General features: G+C 40.5%; 1 protein-coding gene across 4 annotated transcripts in view; it reads left to right on the top strand.

Moving 5' to 3' along the window:
- SMG7 (SMG7 nonsense mediated mRNA decay factor) overlaps positions 1 to 22272 on the top strand; it is a 55111-nt gene that overhangs the window by 3925 nt on the left and 28914 nt on the right. For 3 of the 4 annotated variants that reach the window (XM_072866595.1, XM_072866594.1, XM_072866591.1), the window contains exons 2-4: positions 18275 to 18306; positions 19623 to 19740; positions 20739 to 20871. In XM_072866595.1, coding sequence (XP_072722696.1) covers positions 18275 to 18306; positions 19623 to 19740; positions 20739 to 20871 — 283 coding nt within the window. Of the gene's footprint in view, positions 1 to 4354; positions 4507 to 18274; positions 18307 to 19622; positions 19741 to 20738; positions 20872 to 22272 lie in introns of all 4 variants that reach the window. The other variant, XM_072866593.1, reaches the window with a different exon arrangement.

A 22272-nucleotide genomic window follows, 5' to 3' on the forward strand; every position in this document is an offset into this window, starting at 1 on the left:
CTTTGCTGTCTGCCAGTTCATGACACACCTCTTGCAGTGTTTCTTCACTGTTAATGGAGGAGGGTAGAGCAGAGGTAATTTAGTGCTGCCATCTGTGTGTGTGAGTATGTTCTGGTACCAATTCCTGATCAGGATGATGTAGAGTTGATGTTTGTCAGTGCTGGAAAAGCACAAACCAGAATAGTGTTTGAAACCCAGAATGAATCTCAACAGGACAGGCAGAGTAAGTTATTTAATTATTTGAGGGTATATGGAGGAAAAAGTTAGTAAATATAACTACAGTGTTAATAGAGAATCTTGTAATGTGTGCCTGCAGCGTGCTGCCTGGAGTTCATAGGATCACAAGGTAACTTGGCCTGGAGAGGACCTCGGGAGTTCCCTGTCCAACCTCCTGCTCAAAGCAGGGGCAGCTCTGGGGTCACACCAGGTTGCTCAGGGCTTGATCCACTAAGGTCTTGAAAACCTCTGAGGATGGAGACAGCTCAGCTTTTTGGGGTAGCCTGTGCTACTCCTTGACTGTCCTTGTGGTGGAAAAGATTTTCTGTACATCCAGTCTGAATGTCTCGTATTTTAACTTATGCCCATTGTCTCTCATCCTCCCGCCACATGCCCCTGCGGAGAGCCTGGCTCCATCTTCTCAATCCCTTCCCCACAGGCATGCGGCTGCTGTGAGTGCCCGAAAGCCTTCTCTGCCCTAGACTGGCTAAGCCCTGCTCCCACGGCCTCTCTTCCAGCCCCGAATGCAAGTGCTCCAGCCCCAACCACCCTGGAGGCCTCTGCTGACTGTGCTCCAGTTGATCTGCATCTTTCTTGATTTGTCTTGATATCTGAACAAGACCAGTCAGTCTTGTAAAGTATTTCCTCCAGCTTTTTTATGCTCTGAAATGATTAATGCTACTTTCATGCATTGTTTACTCTTGAATTTTAAACAGGGGAGGAGTAGTGGAGAGATCAAATACTGTGTTGGCCTTTCAGGAGGCACCTCTTAGCAGAGTGTTTTCTTTGGGGGAACATAAAGGGAAAGCATTCCTTCTTCTTTTCTCTCTTTTTTTTTCTCCATACCATGTGTTTCTAGCATTTGATACCTAGAATTGCTGCCAGTATTTAGTATGAGCAACACTTCTTACCCATCTTCAAGGGTGAGGGTAATGGTTTAAAAAGGCAAATAAGAGTGATGATGATTACTACTTACTACTGATGAACAAGCTTTTTGTGGTGACCTATGAAGTAAAAAGAATTACAATTTAAAAAGTGTTAAGCAATTCCTCTCTGAGCTTTCTGCCGAAGGAAATTCATATTGCTGAGAGCCCCAAGACACACACCATACCCCTCAGATCTCTGGGCAGGTTCCCACCAACCCCAGCCGGTACAGCATGGTATCTGGGTCAGCCAGGCAGTGGTAGCCCAGCAGCTCTTACTTGCTCCCTTCCTCCTGTCATAGAGGTTTGGATTATTGAGCATCCTCCTGCTACCCAGGGACAACTTGTGCTAAAGTCACAAGTTGGCTAGGTGTGCTATCATAACTGATACTTTTTTTTCAAGCCTAGATTCCTAAGGAAACAAGGCTTGTGCGAATGTACTGCTTATCACTTTTTTCTCCTGTTTCTCAAATGGCTTTAACAAATTTTAGCAGTCTTCTACAGAGGGTTAGAAGTTTCGAAGTCGGTTGTTGCCATTGATTTTATGGAAGTTATCTGGTTAGAAGAATGATCCAAATGAGTGTGCCTATTAAGAGAGAAGCAGGCAGAGCTCAGCTGGTGTGAATCAGCACGTGCCGTGCTTCACGTCAGCTGTGGCATGTGCTTTTCTGTGCATGGAGTTTGAGTTTGCTCCTCTGTACGGAGTTAACAGCAAGGATTTGAATGCCTGTGCAGTTTAGCAGGTGGTGGGCATGTTTTTCTGCTGGAGGGACTGGCAGGAAGGTGACTATGTATGAATGTGTGCCAGAGGGAAGAGGGCTGCAATAATGAGAGAACTTGACCTTACTTGCTTAGTACTTGGCAAAAACTTGGCCATATAGACAAAGGGTGTGTTTTAAACTTGAACTGCTTCTGACAGAAGTTTCTCACTCTTCCTCTCGCCCTCAGACCTGATTTGGTGGTGTAAGTTTATGGCGAGGTCTTCAGTGAACTGGACTGGGGAACTACACTACGTTCAAACTGCTTTTGTTTTGTTTTTTACCCACGGAGTTTAGCCTGAGTTGGTTTCCTGATCCCATTCATCATGTTACCACACATGTGCTGACAAAAGGGATGAGGTTGTGTGCAGCAGGAATGAGGCACTAATAGTAAGGGCAAGGTGGGACTGCTTCTTCTAATGGTAGTGCTCATGATCATTAAAGTGTTCACTGACCCATAACACTAGTAAATAATGCCCCATTTCCTAGAATAAAGCTGGAGCTATATATAGAATATATCTTTCTATATATAATATATATAGAATGTAGCTGGTATCACTGTCACAAATAGTACCCCTGTTTTCAGCCTGGGCTGAGAGTCTCCCCTTATTTTTCTTGCTGTAGAACACAGCTTATTGTGGATGCTGTAGCTGTGCTTTGTGCTGTGCTTGAGGTTATTTGCAAAACAGTGTTCCAGTGACCTAGAAGTGTAGGTTAGTGTAAGTAAAGTTACAGCTATATATATTTATTTTTGATGGCAGGGATGATTCTTGTAGCAATTAGTTCTTGTTCTAACCTGCAAATGCCTACATAGTTTGATCTTTATTGAAAATAAGAAGGTTCTGTTGTGGCAGTGAAATGAGGTGATGCTTATCTGAAGTTTTGATGGGGGCACATAAGCTGCAGCAAAGCATTTTCAGAAGGCTGCCCCCTTCTCTGAATATAGGGTTTTGGAGGGTTTTTGCTGAGTTTCTTCATTTCAGTGCAGTAAGAAGACACATTTGCCTGTTAAATTTTGCTTGATGAATGCTTAGCTATTTTATTTAAGTACTAAATATAAAGTATGCCATGATGTTCAAGCTACTCATAAAATCTGTTACTTTTGTCCTGAAAGTGTATGTTCCATGTAGCAGTTTCATAACAAGTAGCCCTAGCCTACTCCAGTGGGATGTTTTTGCCGCAGAATAAACTGATCTGGGCACTGAACCATATCACTAACTTTCACCTCAAGTAACTTAAAGCTTTGTTTAAATCAGTCTACGTGGAATGTGAAGCTGCCCTGCTTTTCCATTTGCCACATTGGCTATCACACGCATTTTCAGATGTCTTGGCACTTCCCACTTGAGAAGAAAAGGCTGTCTGCAGTCACTGCTTAGGATCACCTGGGTTGATGGGAGAAGACAGTGACTTGATGGATAGGTGCCTTGGCATCTTCCCTGCCCTCCTTAGCCAGCAAAAATCAGTATGGAAGAGGAGTAATGGCAGTTCAAGTGCATGGTGGCTGGGGGGGGAGGAGAGGATAGTTTGCTGTAGCGTCTGATTTTGCTGGCTGAGGAGCTGCTGGGGATTGTAGAGTTTTAAGGGTCCTTCATCACTGCTGTTGGATCTTCACAACAGCAGCAGAGATTCACTAGTAGGAGCAGACTCCTCCATAAGGAATGCAGCTATAATGTTTAAGGAGTATATGTGGGAGGACATTAGTTATTGCTTTTGTTACTTTGAACTTGAGGCTTGTCCTCATCTCACTTGAAAGCTGGGCAGCTGCTGTCAAGCAGGGGAATAAAACCACATATTTATTTCCTTAAAATCATTAGTAGAATTGCATACTTTGGTCCTGTACTTTTTAATATATTACTAGAGAGGTCACAGATTTCAGTGGTGTTTGGTAAAGTGTAAGTTTTCCTGTGCTCAGGGAGGGGTATGGCATCTTAACTATTTCTCGGTCTCACTGCAGTGAAAAGAACAGAGGGCTAACTTAATGTTTATTGTGGAGTGAAACAAGGAATTGTGGATCTGACTCGTGGGCTGCAGTTTCTCACTAATTCATCCAGGAGGGAGGGCAGGTGGTTTTTTTTGTATGTGCCTCTTGAACACTCATGGTGTTGCATGCAGTATTTTGTTGAATGTAGCTTTACAGTTGTACTGGTTTCATCGCCAGCTTCCACTTGTGCAGCCATGCTCCAAGTCCTGCCTTTAGGCCATGTTTCTAGACTTGTCTGGCCACTGCTTTTCTTCCCATTTGAATTTAAGAAGAACTTCTGATCGTAAACTTGGGGACTTCCTAGACAACCAAATGAGGGGGAAATGGCTTAAGCAGTGTTTTGATATTGTGTATTTCATTTCATCTGAGATGAATCAGCAGCTACCTATTCAGATCAATGTAATGCTGTGAGTTGGGGTGAAATAAGAGCTTTTTGAGTAACGTTAGGCCTGCTTTCTCTCCTTTCTGTATTCCAGTAGGACTTTTCTCGGATTATTGACACTGGCTTCTGCACTCAAGGGATTATCATAAGGAACCAGAAGGCTGAGGAGTCTCTTGGGATTGTTACACAGCCGTGGGCGACAGACTGAATTTCACTGATGGGACTCAAATCAGAGATACCCTTGAGGTACTTAGGAGTCCTGCTAGAGTTAATTTTCTCTTCCACCTTTAGGGAAAAGAAATGTCATTTTTCTGAAAGTATGTCTCTAATACGTCAGCAGTCTATTTCTCATATTTTAATTTCATTGTCTATGGTGTTGAAAGTATCCTCTAGTGCTCAGCCTTATTGAACAGTTTTCTGCTTCATCTAATATTGGTATCTGTAAGCTGATTTTTATTTTATTTCCTCCCTCCCACCCTCTGAATCATTGTCTGTTTCGAGTCTGCAGGCCCCACTTGTCATATGGCTGAATTATCTTGGAGAGCTGCTCTCTAGCTCTTAGGAAGTAAGAAATTAATTCTGAATGTATTTCCAGTGAAACCTTTAAGATTGATTCTGCCAAATGAACTTGGGGAAAATTTCTTTAATTACTTTAAAGAACCTTAGGCAGAGATTACACTTTTTGTTTGGACACAATAAAACAGATCTTTTGGGCATCAAAAGTCTTTATTCAAGACTGACTTTGCTGTTTCTCAGTGCTGTGATTTAATGAGGCCTTGATAGTTTTTCCTATTTGATCAGGCTACAGCAAAGGGCAGTTTGTTTGGAGCTAGCCTGTTCTAGGGCCCCCTGGACTCCTCAGTGGTCTGTGCTATGTTATTTATCAGTTTGACTTCCCTACAGGTGTCAGGAATAGAAAGAAATGAATTTTTGATAAATCTGTTGGGAAGGCCATTTCTTCCCCTTTGTTTTATGATAATCCTGTAAATTCTGCTACTGTACTTCCTGTTGCAATGAAAGTCTCCTGGTATTTGCTTTCCTGTGTCCTGTCTTGGTCTCACAGTGATTTGAAGAAAGCACGTGGATATTGCTATGTGTCAAACAGCTGCGACTGTATGATAATCTTTTTTTAAACCAGGGTTTCTTGTAGCCAGCAAGGAACCTTTGACAGACTCCAGCTTCAGTTCCTTCTGCAGTCAGTACTGGTTTTGGCAGTGCCTTTGAGCATTTGTGCTCTTAATTTGAGATACGCTTGAGCCATTAAGAGGGGTCTTTAGGGTAGTTTTTCCAGACTAGCCTAATGCTTAGCATTTCTATTTTTATTTATTATCTGTACCTATGAACAGGGGAAGAAAGAAGGATGGGACAAGACTTTTGTCTGTTGAATAGATGCTAGCTGTCTGTCTTGAATTAGTGTAAATACTTGTTGAGGACAATGCCATGACAAAACTTCTGAGCCTAGAGGCTTGATCTAGCCAGCTATTCCTTGGAAAAAGCCAATCTACTAGTGGGTCTGTTTTTCATGAATGGTAATAAGAATAGTGTCCAAAGGATTCAAGCCACATTTTTTAATATTAAAGAAAAACCTAAAACCACCAAGAGTGTATAAACACGTGAAAACTGTAGCAACTTTTGGAGCTTCAACATCCAGCAGTTGCTAGTAAAATAGAGGAAATGTTATTTCAATATGAAGAAAAAGATGAGATTCAAGGAAGGCTACTTTTCTGTATGGGTTAATGTTTATAAATTAAATGATTAAAAGATGGAAAGTAAGCTTGCAATAAAAATCTAGAAAGTGTTTCAGTTTGTCTTAATACCATCAATATGCACAAAGTTGAACATATATGTGAAATCTTTAACTAGAAAAGAAGTGATAAACTGCCTAATATGCATTGTCAACATTCATTTGAATTAATACAGAAGGCGTTAATTTAGGAGTATGTCACATAGATTGTGCTAGGGCATGGACTTCTGGCAGTTTTTCCACCCAGTTTGAACGTACCCATACTATTTCATTTTAGAGATTTATTTTGTTTGGAGGTAAACTGTAGGAGTTACAGGGCTTAGGGCGAAGACAGTTGTAGGGTATTGTGACTTGCCAGGTGTGCAGTCCAGCTTCAGCTGAAGTACTCATCTTCTCCTGGTTTTTATATCAAAGACTAAAATAACCTCTAAAGCTTGAAACTATCCAGAAAGATATTTCCAGTATCTTTCTAATGAAGACGTCAAACGCTTGCTGATGCTGCTTGTGCAACTACAGACTATTTTGGTAGCTTCCATCATAGACGGCTAGGCAGAATTTAGCACTAAAAATAGTGATGTGTCTACCTGTAACTTTGTTATGTACTCAATTTTGGGACAGTCTCTCAAAATCGGGTAAAATTCTACATGTTTTGCATTAAAGATGGTTCCAAAATTTTATTTTCTATCGTGTGTAACTGATTCTGTTAATTCCTGAAATAATTATTTGAGGACTACGAAACTAGAAACTGCTATGCTGGAGTGTTAAGTGACGTGGCCCAAGAGTGTCTTGTCTTTAGGAATGACAGATCAGAAAGACATGAAGATCTTTGGGCCTCTAAGGACTCAGCTGCAGGAAATTTTGTGTGGTTGAAAATGCTGTTGAACATATGGATTTTAGTTTTTGGGGTTAGAGCAGCATGATTTGCATAGTTTCCATGCTTTATTGTCAAATGCTGAAATACAGTGCCAAAATTATTCCATTTTAAAATTTGTTTTGGACATGCTGGTATTCTATACAAAACATTTGATGACAAGATCCAAGCTATTGTGGTTGCAAAGTGAAATGCCAGGGCTGAGTTGGCTTGTGCAACCTGAGTAATGCATAAGTGTTCCTCTAATAACAGGTAATGGTGTAGTCACATGCTGAATCTTTTCCCGGCATCATCCCTCCTTGCTTAATATGTGGCAAAGATTCAGAGAATGTCTTCTCAGTCTAACCAGATGAGGACAGTCCCTGCCTCTTCACCACCTTACGAAGGCAGCAGTGGGTTGAGCAAGGCTGGTGATGTTTGCTGAGGGATTTGGTGAGAGGAAGGAGCCAGAGTGGGTGAACCCAAGGCATACCGCGATTCTTTAAGGCAAGATGTAGTGCCATGTGGAAACAGTTTAGCAAGGTGGCTGGGTTAGGCTGCTTTGGGGTATGGAGGTGTCTGCCTCTGGAGGATTTCAAAAACAAGCAATGCAAATGTTTGTCAGGAATAACATCAGGGTGAGGGAATGGGCTACGTAACCTTTTAAGGTCCTTTCCAGCCTTAAGATTTGATCTTCAGGCTGGATGTGATAGTCCATTGCTATGGAGCCTGTTCCTCAGCTGTTGCAGAAGGTAAAATGAGTGTAATGAACAGGTCAGGTCTGACTATTGAAAGGGAGACTGCAGTCTGGACATTCAGGTTTTTGTTTTCTATGGAGTTTATGTTCAGTAAAGATCTGCTAAACCCAAAAATTTTTCCAGACATGATTTGTAAAGCAGATACCGATTTGTAGTTGGCTGAATGTCATGTGAACTTTTCTAGATATAGAACTAGAAGGACTCTGTCTTAAGGTATTGTGATTTAAATTTGAAATAAAATCATTTTTATAGAAACATTTAATCCCCAAAAGCAGGATTAACCTTGGAAGTTAAAAATTTGCTCAGATGCTTGCTCCTAACCAATTCATTAGTTTTTAAAATGGGAAAGGTAGGTTACTGGTTAACTGTCAATACCTGAGAGCGCTCTGCAGGGCAACGGCTGCAGCAGCAGCTCCCTTTGGAGGCATTTTGGACCTGCTCCGAGCAGAGCTGCAGAGGTCAGCTGGATTTGGCTGAGCGAGCTGCACTACTTCAGCCAGGTTGGTTTTATTCAGGGCCTGTTTGTGTTTGACAGGGCTCAAAAGTTTCAAGCCGCAGCCTTCGTAGACAGGGACAGTTCTTGTAGTAGCGTATCCATGCTGCTTCACTCCTGAGCTAATAAAATTTGCTAGATCTGAGCTGGTTGGATTGGTCATAGGTTTCTCCTTCAGCTGAACGCAGATAAGAGAGTAACTTTTACGTATTCCAGGAGTACATGTGTTTTGGTGGTGGACTCTCGGGTTTTGTAGCTGACAGCCCATCTGGATGAGCTGCTCCTGAATTTAGGAGAACCAACAGCAGAGGACTGTGGGAGAGTTGTGTGTTGACAAACCAGAAGCTGAATCTGAGGCTGATTAACAAGCTTTCCTTCCCATAGTTCCATGCAGCTCAAAGGGGTATCCTTGGTACCTTGTGTCATGTTTATGCTTTTTTGAAATATGTAATAAATATTGCTGGTTGTGTGGTTTGAGGTGAGAATTTAATGATCAGGCATCCTTTTTTTTTAATTAGAAATTACTGTGCGATAGAGCTGCATTAAACCTATGGTGATAGAGGATTTCACCTCTTACTTTTTCCTATTTCCGTACTTTTTTGGGGAAAATAATTCTTCATATATTCTCTAGTTGAAAAGTAAGTATGTTTCAAAACAGCATTGCCTGTGTGTTTCTGATAGAGAATGGGGAGCAGCTAATGAGACTCCTGTAAACTATTGGCAATGATGCACTGAGTACCCATTTAATTATCATAAATGGATGATATAATTCTCCCTGACTTTGCCATTGCTGTGCTTTCAGAGTGTGGCTTGCATTTAGTTTCAAGATGGAGAATTGAAAATAATTTCTAAGATGCAGCTTGCAATTAGGATCATACTCAGATGTAATCTGAGTGTTATTTGTAATAGTTTGTCTAAACCATGCAGTGTCCTTTCACACTGAAAAATCTCTTAATTATGAAAAGCTATTTTAAAACTTTTGTGTATGTCATGTTTGTGCATAGATATGTATTTTGTGTGATGTTTACATAATTGTTAGTTTATAAAATGACTGAGGTTGGGCAAAAACCAGCTTCATACAATTGTTGAATGACCACAATGAATAATTGTAAATATCAGTAATCTTGCTTTAGGCCTTATGTTTTTGAAGGTCTTGACTATTTGGGCACAGATCTCAGTATTAGTGATTGGAGAGCACATGTTCAAAATGTTGAACTCCACTATACCTATCGTAGTTGACTTGCTACAAGCACAGTATGAGGGGTTACTCGTGCTTTATTTTTGCCACCTCTGATGGTGACATCTAATGTATTTGCTCTTTCTCCATCTGCTGCTTAGCAAGGAAGACTGTATCTTGAATTCCCAATAACTGACTCCTCTTCAATGGTCATTACCTCCTGTGTTAATGTGAGTCTTTCTCAGTGTTACTGAGCATAAGGATCAGCCTTTGCCACTGGGCGAGGGGTAATTTCAGAGGCGGGGATTGAGAGGAAGGGGGTCCATAGAAGACACCGAAAATCAGCAAGATATCTTGGTTTTATATCCCGAGCTATTAGTGGAGGCTAGTGGCAGCAGGAGACTGCTAGACCTGAAAGTCAGGACTTACAGGGCTGCAGGTATTACTGTCTTCATGCCATAACTTTCTGAAACTGATTTGATGGTATCCATCTGAAGCTGATCTTGCTGCTCAGATTTCTGCATTTTCCATAATTCTGTACATGGTTTTCATAATACAAAAGCTGTTAAAAAGTTAAATAAAGTTCACTTATTTTAACATCTATTGTCTGCCATTTCCAGCCCTTAACACAAGTGAAGATTTTACCAAGTCAGGAACTGTAATATAACAAATGACTACTGGTGTTACTATATCACAACTGAAACCTGATATTGTGTGCACTCTAATCAGGGTGGATTTGAAAGAGCAAAAGATAGTAATATTACAAGGGCATAATTTGTTGGGGTTTTTTGTTCTGTTTTTTTGTTCAGAAAGTAGTTCTATTGCTTTTCCTTGCTCAGTCTCAAAACCTTGTGGGAAGAATTACCATGGGAAGTAAGGTAGTTCAGATGCAAACCTCTCACATTGAGCGCTGTATTCATAAGAACTAATAATCCTTCTGTGTGCTTATCAAAAGTTCCTTATTGTGGGTAGTGAGTGAGCAGAACTTTACGATTTTTCTCTCTGAGATCTGTATCTTTTTAAGGGAGCAGGCTGTCAATGGTTCAGTGGATTGGAAGGCAATCTTGAAGAAGTTTCTGTGCCCTCACACCTTTAAGATTGCTTTAGTTTTGAAAAACTAGCTTGTCCAATGGATAGTATAAAGATTAAGGAGATGTACAGATTATGTATTCTATCTTAAACCTTTTGCCTTTGACTTGTTCTCAGGTCAGCTGCAAAGCTGTAAATGTGTTAGTGCAGTGCAGTAAATGTGTGACTGTATGGATGCTGATAAGCAGAGTATTCCATAAAAGTATTTGTTTGTTGACTGTTTGCTATTAGAAACTTTTGTTTAAAGGTATTCCTTAACATATGGAAAGATATGCATGTCTTGAAGTGCCACACATATTAAGCATCCATTCGTTATTTCCTAGGCATGCCTTTTTTCAATGGTTATTAAATTGTTTTTAATCCTTTGGTAATTTGCTCTTAATTTTTCTATAATGAAAACACTGTCAGGGTTGCCTATGGAGCTACACTGTCAGCTCTGGGAAGTTAAGGTAAAGGTGACTGGAGTTTTTGTGTTTTTCTTTCATTGGCAATGTCCATTTAGAGGTTAGTTTTCTCCCTTTATGGCTCCAGTAAAATTCCAGATAACTAGTAGGTCAAGATGGAAAGTTAAAGAACAGCATAGTCAATATTTTAAAAATATCTTTACAAACCAGTGACTATGGAAAACACGGCTGAGCTTTCGTGAGCTAGTTGTAACACTGTACATTTATTCCAAGCTATTTTTGTTTGAATTGAAAAATAAAGATTGTTGGGTATTTAGTTTGCAGGTTACTCTCCTGATTTAATTTTAGAACTCTGTGGAATAGACACAGGCATATTGCTTATCCTGAACAACTGCCTATGGACCAGATCCCATTTCTGAGGATGTAACTCATGTTTGCAGCACTGCTCTTCTAACAAGGCTCAGACTTGCTCCCGTGCTTGATATGAGCTATAGGCTGTAACGAGAGGGAGAGTGGAGACTTTGGTGGAGACAGTTGAATGCTAGAAGCCTGAGCAGGGTAGGAGACTTGTATTTCCCTCCCTGTAGGTTAAATCAGAGAGTAAGCACATACAAAATTCCCTTGGGGTAGCTTTTACCTGTTGGGCATGTCTTTTTCAAATCTTGAGACAAAGGAACTGACTTCGATGAAACTGGAGGGAAAAAATGAGTTTGAATGAAGCTGACTGCGAGGGTACTTTTATCCAGGGAGGAGGATTGTCAGTTCTGATCAAACTTGGAAAGAGTTGCTTTTGGTGGTTGCTTTTTGAGGATTATTATTATGACTTGCTTCTAATAGATCCTGGACTAGGAGAAAGGAGGAAGATGGGATTAAAAAAAAATCCTATTCTGTGTCCCCATTTCTCACTATCCCTCTCAGCTGAGGTGGGAGCAAGAAGGCAATAGAGCAGGATTCCCTGTGGATAGGGTTTGGATTCGGGTGTTGATTGCCTTGCTTTAGCATCTGCTTGCAGAGGTGGTTTTTTTACTTGCACAGTTACACTGATGCTGAATTAATTGTTTGCGTAGCTTTGATCTATGGCTATAATCTGATAAAGCCACTGGTCAAAGAAGTTAGCTGTACCCTGACTTCAGCTGCCTGTAACAGGAATAATAAGCTTTAAACTAGTTATCATGTAAAATTGACAGTAAGGTGGTACTGTTGAAGGTGTTCTTCATTGCTATATCTGTGAAGACTGCCCTTTCAGTGTAAAAGGCACATGGAGCATTTAGCTCAATGACTCACAGCCTGAAGATCTCTTGATATGTCAATAAGAGCTGACATCACCAAAACCTGCCTGCTCCTGAAGCAAGTGATTCCAGCACTTTATGAAAACTATTGTCATTTAAATTAGGTGGCAACACTTGCAAGTTTGGAACATTAAGAACTTGTTCCATAAAGATAAAGCTGCTTAAAAAAAGTTGTTAAACAGTACGTATCTGATGCACAAGTGAGTAGGTAAAGTCTGTACACAAATAAGTAAAATCTATATCAGACTCCCTATACCACAGCAAAATCCTGACTCCATCCAGTTACCCTTTCAGGTAAAGATGTGTCAGGCTGTTAACTGGAACTGCAGTCTGAAGCCTGTTATATTCAGATGATGTTGAATAGCTGAAGGAAATATCAAAGATGAAGTTTATCCACAAGTTCTTTGCTACTGTTATTCAGGTATAAAAATCGAGGTTTGTGCACAATGCTAAGACTGCTATAAAAATATTTTCCTTTGACAGGTGGTAGATAGATACAGTTGCTGTCTACAAAATAGTTCAAGGAAGTCAGAGTTATTTCTATATCTTTCAAAATCCAACCTTTAGTGAACCGTACCAGCTGTAAAGGATTACTGCCAAGTGAGTCTCTAAAAACTGCTAATAAAGCTTTATATTTTAGCAAGTGTTAGTGGTTACTCTTAGGAATGGAAAGAAGAATGCTTATTTCCCATAAAACTGTCAACCACTTATATCAGACAGTAATTTTTGCTCAGCACTGAACTCCAGATGTGAATGCTGTCTTGGGTACAATGTTTAGAGGCTTCTGAGCAACCCAACTGTCCCCTAAATCTGCTGTAGAATATTCAGTGGCCGTGCTGTTAGTGCTTTCTACTGCTTTCCGCTGCCCTGAATCAGCACAAGTGTACTTAAATACAAACAAACAAAAAACCCACTGACGTATTAAACCATTATACATTCTAGTTGAAGTTAACTATTATTTTGAGGAATATCTGAAATAGTAGTTGCTGGATGTTGCTTTGGAGTTCCTTCTGAATGTGAGCCTTGCAATGTGTTGGAATGATTAAAAAAAAAAACTTGTTTAAGCGTGTTAAGTGTATTTGACTTTTTTTAGTATGCTAGCATAGAAAATTTACCTTCCCTACCTAAGATCAGGGATTTCCTACATTTATTCTATATATGTTCTATTCTGTATGTTCTTATTCCCTTTCAGAAGAAGAAGAAAAACTTTCTGGCAGGGCCCTTGATGAGCCTTTGGATCAGTCACCTCCTGCTAAGGCTTGCTAGGCTGCAGGCACTTTCCATTGCAGTACAATTTCTGCATGTAGCTCTGGGGAACACGGAAGTGCAGGACTGTAAATTTCTGCTTGGAGTGAAACTACCCAGACCATTTAATATGGTTTTTAGTTTGTAGTGTATTCACAGAACAAGTGATTGGATTCTGATTGCTTTTATTGCCCAGCTGCCTGGACTCATTACCCATTTTAGTACTGAAAATCCTCAATTCCTTCTCAGGGGGTTTGTGTTACTGAGATTTGATAAGGGAACTGATACAGCTGCTGATGCTTCAGGGCTGCCAGGGGAAAACCGAGTGGAGTTCCCCTTTGGGCATGGTGGAAAGCAGAGCCTTGCATTCAGTGATGGTTTTTTGTGAGGTTGGGGTTTTTCCACGTTTTTTGTAGGACTTGTCGTGCCATAGCAGATCTTGCCTGGCTCATCCTCTGTGTAAATGAGAGGAGTGTGGTGTAAGTGCAGCTTGACTTTGACCAGTTGGACTTTAAGAAATAGTGGTTATTAGCTGGGTAACACAAGACTGCTGCTTTGAAAACTTGGGCTTAATTTTATTTGCTCTTCTGTGCTTGATAATGAAGCTTGTTAGCAAAACTGTCCTTCTGTAGAACTGATATTGCCCTCTTTCAGATGCAGTGTAGTGTATGCAGAACTGAAAATTTGTTATTATGCATGCTTTGAATTATAACAGAACTGAAGAATATATTTTGAAACAGCGATGAGCTGTTTTGGGGGCAACAGTAAAATAGATCCATTTGTTTAGTGATACATAAATGGAGTTTGAAGTCAGGTGGCAATAAGAGGATTAGGAAACTTAATTTATGAAGGTTGACATTTTAGCTTACAAGAGAGAACTGATGGTTCAGAGTATGCATTTAAGTCTTTGGTTTTCCAAGTGGCTGTTACACAAAGGCAGTGATCAGCAGCTCTGTGTGGCAGCTGGGTGTGCTGTGGGGAGGACTTGGTTTGCAGCAGAGGGGCCTTAGGTTCATGTTTCAGAAAAAACTTCTGGACTATGACTGAGCAATAGAATAGTTAACTAGGGAGGTTGTATGGTCTTTTTTTGTAGGATTTTAAGAGCAAATTAAGCAAACTTGTCCTAGTGTAAAAGTGTAAGTGGGACTACATGATCTTTCGATGTACCTTTCAGCCTCTCAATGTGATGTTTTAAACACTTGAAAATGTGTATGGGAGACACATCCCTATATTTGTGGGGTTTCCTTTCTGTAGTGTTTACCAGCTTAAGGGGAACAACTTGTTTTCTTTTTCTGCTTAGGGAAAATTTAATTGATCAAGAATGGTAAAAACTTGAAAATGGAAAAAAGAAATGCATCTGTCTTATGTTTTGCTAAATCCAGTGGTTCATTCCAGGCTAAATGTAGTGCCTGAGTTTCCCTGAGTTACAGCAGAACTAGACTTTTTATATACTGCCGGGTTCTTAAGAAAAGTTTCCTTTGCTATCTGTGGGTACTTAAATTTTAATACGTTATGTCTTCAGAACTTCAAAAGAAAGTCCTGACTACTGTCTTTTAAAGTTTTTAAACTTTTCAAGTATTTGAATAAAATGAAAATTCCTTTAGCTGTCAGACTATCTCACTGAATTGAGTGGAAGGCTTCTGTATTTGAGTTTCGAGTGGAACTAAAGCGTGGGCTGAATTTATATTTTGTTAGAAAATTATGAAGAATAGCTATCACAATATATCAAGATGATATATCATCTAACAGAGATACTTGAAATACAGTTTTTGAGCTATGGTTTGTGCTTATTTGGCTTTGGACCAACAAACTCAGGGAAACTTGACTTGAAGACTGAACTGCTGAGGCCAACTGGGCAAGGAGATACTTGAGAATATTCTTGAAATGATAAAATGTGTAAGCAAGTTGTACCAAGTTTGCTGGCAGGTAACGTGTTTTTGCACCAGAATGAGTCATTCTAATGCAAATTCAACATGAGGCGGTGCAAGAAAATATATGGACAAGAAGACTTGTTAAAAGATGCTTGACAGTACAAGGAGCCATTTGCACTGTCAGAAACTCTTGCCATTATCAGTGAGCTATGATTTGTGCCCACTAGGAGTCTCTGAGCACCAGCAAAGGCTCTTCAGTAAAGTCTGTTCAAGGAACAGCAATGCATCGTTTCCCTCAAGATGCTAATATTTTGGCACTGATGCAGAACAAGTTTGATACCCAGGCTGTTCTCTCTTATCCTGGCTTAGCCATGGTAGATGCAGCTGTTTTAAATAAAAGTTGGTTTTAGGTGGAAATGACAAACAGAGCGTGCCAATGTTAGACCTACTTTACTAATTCCTTTGGCCTCTAGGAGGTATTGAAATAACTTCTATACATTTTATTAAAAATTATAGTGATAATCCAATCCCCTTAGCTTGTTGCAAGCTTGTAAAATATAAGAGGCAGTTTGCTTTATGGCTAGTGAAGAGATTGGTGCTAAAGGCTCTCATTCTGTAAGCCCATTAGTATTGTCTTCCAAAAAAGGTGTTCTGAAAAAAAAAATCTTTTTGGTAAAAGTTCAGGTCCAGCCATATTGTTAGGGCTATGCATTTACAGAGCATCTGTCAGAAGTTGCACTGATGTAGGGGTTGAGGCTCTCTTCATCTAAATTCTCCAGGAAACAGCTGGTCAAAACTTTATGAAAAGAAAGCCTTTACAATGGTGCTATTTGTATTTCCCCCTTAAAAGATTAGTACTTTAATACAGTGGAAGGTAGTTCTGCACAAGTAATTTTCAGAGGAGCATTTCTTGGCTTTTAAAGGGCAGAGCCTTTTTGCCTGGAGGAGAATTTTGGGCTCGTGTTTGCTGGAGCAGTACTGTATGTCCTGCTCGGGCTGAGCCTCTCAGTAGGATTCATGACTTTGGCAGCGCAGATCATGTTCTTAGCTCAGAGAAGAAGTTTGCACAACTGGCAGGTGTTTAAAGTGTGAGCCAAACTATATTAACTTGGCTGGCCGTTCAAAAAAGAGACTTCTGCACCTGAGCAAGTCAGCTTTTCCTTCTGAGAAGTGGCATTTCTAGCTGCCAAGTCATAGCATCTCAGAATTTGCTCAGCTTTGTGCTTGACTAGACTTGCAGGTCAGCGTCGCAGAGGCTCCTGAGGTGCAGCACGCAGAGGAGATTGCCATCCCTCGTCAGCTCCTCTTAGCTGTGTGGGGGAAAAGATCTGCTCTTTCCTGTCGGGAAAGCAATGGGAAGGGCATTGCTTAGGTGCCTTTCGTTACCTCCATGTGGATGAGGCAGACATGTTTCTTGGGCTTTCAGCTTTCTCATGACACTATCTAAATTTTTCCTTGCTTGCCTGTCAGTAATAATAGGATATCTCTTCTTCCAGCATACCCTGTTGTTAGGAGTTAAAAAATGTATTAACTCCTTCTTGAAAGAAATAAACTAAAAAAAGTTATTTTAAATAGATTAAATTCGTGAAGCAGGTGAGGAACGTACACATTTACTTCTGGGACCAGTTAAGATATTCTCAACTTAATTGAAGCCCTTGGAGCATCCCATTGCTTCTTGGATGGTACACTGTGGTGACTATGGTGAGTTGCTACAGACAATTCTTGCATTTAATAAATAGAAATTTGGTGAAGGGACTTGCCAATATACATCATCTTAGTGAAGCACTGGCACTATTATGATATCTTTTTAATCCTGATGTCGATCTCAAAACCTTCCCTATAATTTGTGGCCAGTAGGTAGAACCCAGAACAACCTGAAAAACTATTCTTACAGTTACCACAACTTCACTTTGGCAAGAGAGAGTATATGCTTGTTTCTGAAGCCTCTTTAGGGATTAGGTGGTGCTTTCTCCTGGCTCTCCATTCTTTCCCAAGCTGGCATCTGACTTTCATGTTAGTCACAGTGTGGCTTCTATCTAGCTTTTTGCTGAGGGAGGCAGGTGGAAGTGGGTATTTCATATGCTAGGAGGATTCCATGTCTGGTATGGAAAGCCTGCACTCTTTGCAAATATATGCAAACATTTGAGTGTAGCAAAAGGAAAGGAACATGTTCCACCAAAACCCAGCCAAACCAGGCAGCCTTGTGTCCCTTCTGCCTCTGCCTGCCCTGTGTTCATTCTGTGTCGGTCAGACAGGCCAGTAGTGCTGCCCCTTGAAGTTTTATGTACTGCTGGCAGTGCTTAACTATAGCAACTCGATTGCCTGCTCCATCCAGCCATTGATGACCATCTGTAAATATTTATTTAATAAGGACTGTGTCCTGATATTCCTTTATTTGAGAAACTATTTGCCAGCCTCCACCAGCAGTGGGGATTTGCAGAGGATGTTCAGTGAAGGCGTGGTAGTTGGTCACCCATAGTTGCCATTATTTCTGTATGTTCTGGTTGGTTTTTTTTCTTGAAAACCTGATCAAACCATGACTTTAGGGAGGCAGTGCAAGGGAGAGAGGTAGTTGGGGAAGCTATAGTCTTTTTATCGCCTCTCCTTAAGGAAAGCTAGTGCAGCACGGAGGGGCAGGAGGGCTGTAGCAACGTGCTGACAGGCACCGATGGGAGTTTGCTTTGCTCTGTGTTGGCTACTGCATTTCACGTGTGACAACTTAAAGTTATTATCAAATTCCCAGTTACAGGTAAGCAGATATCACTAATGTTGGCAGGACACTGCTGCCAGGTAAAGCTTAAAATATAGTGTAAGGGTGTTTTAGTTTATATTTTCTGTGAAAGAGGCATAAACTAAGCAGGGAAAAGTGAATGGTTGACTTTTGTTGTGGTATGAATTAGAAGAAGTCATACTGTTGAACAACAGTAGCTCAAATCCATACTGCATGGGGTAAACTATAGCAGTGTAGGTGGTAGGCAGCCTCTGTGGAGCTGGTCCCACTTTCTCTACTCACTGTTGCATGAATGTGCTTTAGCATAATTTAATTATTTTGATCAGTCTGTTCCTAATTTATTGTTTTATTGCTTTCTTACAGGCAGGCAGAAGTCCTGAAGGCTGACATGACAGGTAATTGCTTTATTATGCAGTTGATCTAACTGCTAATACTTGATTCCTGTTTTTGTTTTCCTTTTGTGTGTTCCTTATGCTTATTGTTCCTAAGAATTGTCTGGAAAGTATGTGATGTTATGTTAAAGGTTTGTCCTCTGTATATAAATAAATAGCATTTTAGCAACTGTGCCCCTCTTTCCTGTACCTAAAATACATGTATTTTTGAAGTTGACTTTGGGTGTTTTAGAGCATTTGGAGGTAGAGATCATGCCCTTAGTCCTTTCCCATAGTGTTCTCCCTTTGGGGAAGAGAAAGAGACTGCTGTCCAGCTTGTCACAGGAACTGCTGTACTTAGGATTAGCAAGGGGAGAAGGATCTGGCTGGTTTTGAGAAACCTGGGTGATGGAAATGTTAGTCTGAATGCTACCATGTGTGTTATGAAAGTGCAACTCGTAGATGCTACAAAATGCTATAAGCTGTGTTTTAAGCTGTATATATTTATGGAAAATGGAAATGGTTAATGTTAACGTATCAGCCATGCAATACACACAGCTTGCATAATGAACCTATGCTCAGCTATGCTTACCACCGTGGTGTAGTACGTGTAGCAGGTTGGTGTAGTCCCCATAGGAACAGTATAACTGCCTGGATCCATCTAACCCAGCAGGAGTGGCTACACCATCAGCAGAATGGTTTCCCTGGGGTGAGGCCCATCCCTTGTGCTCCTGCAGCCCCAGCTTGGGTGATTTTACAAGGCATGGGAGATTGGACTCATGATAGCAGGAAGCAGTGTTTGCATTCACCCTTGGTGATAGAAAGCAGATAGCTACCAAAGAGTTAGAAAATGGCAAGCATGCAGTAGTACTTGCCCACAATGTTCTCCTAAATACCAACAGCATTGCCTCCAGGAACTGTCCTGTTTAGCATCCCTTGATGGATTTCTTTTCTGCTAATTTTTTCAGGCTACTCTGGAAATTTTTCTTAATTCATCCGGTGGCAAGAAGTTCTGCAGCTTAATGATTTATGGACAATCACTTCCTTCTGTCTGTTTTGGGTTTTTTAAACTTGCCAGCTTCTGACTTTGCTCATATCTAGTTCTCGTGTTGTAGGAGACTGATCAGTTAATCAGTGATCGGTTAATCCCTAGTCCCTCTGTAGTTCTTGTATTTCACTGTTCTGATGAATCTGTGATAAAAGCGGGTGTTTGGTATTGGAAATCTTACACTGTGCTATGTTCTTTCCTTTGGTAGGTGAGTGAAAAATCAGTTGGAGTAACTCCATAAGTTTGAGTATTACGAAAACTGTTGTGTCTGTGTTTTATTTTTGTTGCTCAGATTCAAAGCTGGGTCCAGCAGAAGTCTGGACGTCCAGACAGGCTCTACAGGACTTATATCAGAAAATGCTAGTGACCGATTTGGAATATGCTTTAGATAAAAAAGTCGAGCAGGACCTGTAAGTACCTCAATAAATTTGTATGTATATGTGTAATCCAGGCTGATGAGCAGGAAACCCTGAGACTTCCAGAAAAGCGATTGTATTCTATGAAATGGCTGTCTTATTTCCTTTAAAATGAGAGCTGTGCTATGGGTGAAACATGAGAATGCACTGCAGAGTTGATGAGCATTCAATAGGTTAGTATTTTACCTCTGACAATTAGTAGCAGCCATGTCATGCAGGAGTGGGTTTTGGTGAGCCAGATGGAAGGGAGAGAGCTAAGAAACATTAGTGTTCTGTGCTGTCAGGGAAGGGCTGAAGTTTGGAGTTTCCAGAAAGGAGGGAATTTGCCTGAGGCAATCACCCGGAGGCAATCACCTTGCTCAAAGGAGCAAGGTCTAACAGGAGCTGAGTAGCTGCCAAAGATCCTTACTTTAAGTCCTCCCAGGTAGGGCTGGGCACAGGGAGGAATATCAGGAGAGAACTGTACCGGGGTGCTCATGGCATCAGGGAATCAGGGGAAGGTCCTGCTGGGGTTTTCTCCGTGCCCTGAGTCCATTCCCTGTTATTTAAGATGCAGACATGGGTTGTAACAGGTTTAGTTGAGAAGCATGTGGTGGTTCTAGCACTCTGAGGGAATCAAGATGAGTAGGCTGGCTGAGTTGTGCTGTCCATGCCTCCAGATGCTGAATTATTTTTAACTCAAATTTCTATACCCCACATCCTGTTTTCAGAAGAGAGCTATGCTGCCTAAAACAAAACAATTACAAGCAAATATTAATGCTGTTACAGTCAGTGTTAGCTGTACAATATCAGGATTGGTTTCTCTAGTTATGAGAAGGGAAAGGTAATTCTTCTGCATTTAACATTATTTCTAATCTGAATGTTGTCTGAATTTGAATATACTTCATTTTCACGTCTGATGCTATGTAATTAAGTAGTTCTTTCCTGTTGCTTATGCTATCTGCATAACACACTTCCAAAGTAAAAAAGGAAAACACTTCTTTTGTTTTCAGTTGGAATCATGCCTTTAAAAATCAGATCACGACGCTACAGGGTCAGGCGAAAAATAGAGCAAATCCAAATCGAAGTGAAGTTCAGGCGAACCTCTCTCTGTTCCTAGAGGCAGCTAGTGGCTTCTACACACAGGTGAGTTGCAAAAAATATGTTGGCTGTGGTATATTTACATAGTCTGGAAGCAAGTGTGCTTCAACCTTATTCTGCTTACATGCGGGTCCTTTACAAAGCTTTGGCTGTCAAATCTCCTGTGCTGCTCTAGCAACTGCTCATGAGAGATGAGCTCTGATATCATACCAGCATGAAGAACTAGTATTAATCTCTTTGAGGAAGGGTGGGAGGATCAGTTTTAGGTGGGTAAAAATCTGTTCTTTTCCCTTAGTGTAGGAAACTATGGCTGTTCTGGACAAAGCAGGGTACCTTGCTAACACCGATGCTCTCAGTAGAACATGTCTACAAAGCTGGGGATGTGCTTTCAATCAGCTGTGGCCCCTAGCTGATCTCAAACTTCTGTGAATCTGGTAGTTGTTTTGATGCCCCATAAAAACATAGCAACAATTTAAGTTCCCTTTCATAGAATCTGCTTTAAAGCCTAAAAACCACATCTTTGGGTAAGGTCAAAGGTCGATTTAGCCCCATATTTTGTCTCTTACAGAACTCTGCTGTGACTGCTCAGAGTGAGCATTAAGGGACAGGAAAATGTAGAATGATACTTCCTTGCTCTAGTCTCTGGCTTTCTGGCTGTACATTTGTTGCCTTCTTGAGCTAGTTTGTATCTGAATCATCTAGCTATTAGGAGGTCTAGCCTTCATTGACTCTCCAGTCCCTCTTAAAGCCATTTACTTTGGTCTCTGCAGTGATCTGTGGTGAAGAATTCTGTGTTTTAATTGTAATGTCTAAGAGAAATGACACAAAAAAACCCCACCCCCAACAAACATGTTAACTGATCATTTCATTGTACTCTTAGGTCTTTTTTCTGCCATTTCTCTAAAAAATCCTATTCACCTTCTCATTACTATGTATGAATTTGTAGGCCATTGTCATAATTCCTTTTCATTTTGAAAAATGTGAGTATTCCCCTATATAGCAAAGGATAAGCAAAGATAATCAGTTTTGTTCTTGGCTCCAATTATTCAAGAACATAAATACATGCAGAATTCCAAAATGCAGATGCACTGAGGATGTGTGTGATGCCTTAATGCTTTGTGGTTTGTTCTATGTCCCTTCCTTGTAACTCCTAACGCTGATGGTGAGCATTGAGTTAATGTTTTCCAAGAACTATGTACATATTACATACATGTTTGAATTCAGCTTTTTTCTGTATTCACGGTTGTGAATTTTTTTCTGTACCATGGTTGTGCATTTAAGTAGGGTGGTTGTCCCCAAGAGTATTATGTAGCATTTACAACATATAATGTCTTGCTCGTTTTTTGATCAAGACTCCCAGGCTTACAAGCACATTTTCAGTCTTAGTTCTATATTTTTGTCAACAATTATTTAGAATTGCTAACCTCAGTTACAGGAGCTTTTCTT

The sequence above is a fragment of the Ciconia boyciana genome, chromosome 7, assembly GCF_034638445.1.
Source record: "Ciconia boyciana chromosome 7, ASM3463844v1, whole genome shotgun sequence".
Taxonomy (NCBI): domain Eukaryota; kingdom Metazoa; phylum Chordata; class Aves; order Ciconiiformes; family Ciconiidae; genus Ciconia; species Ciconia boyciana.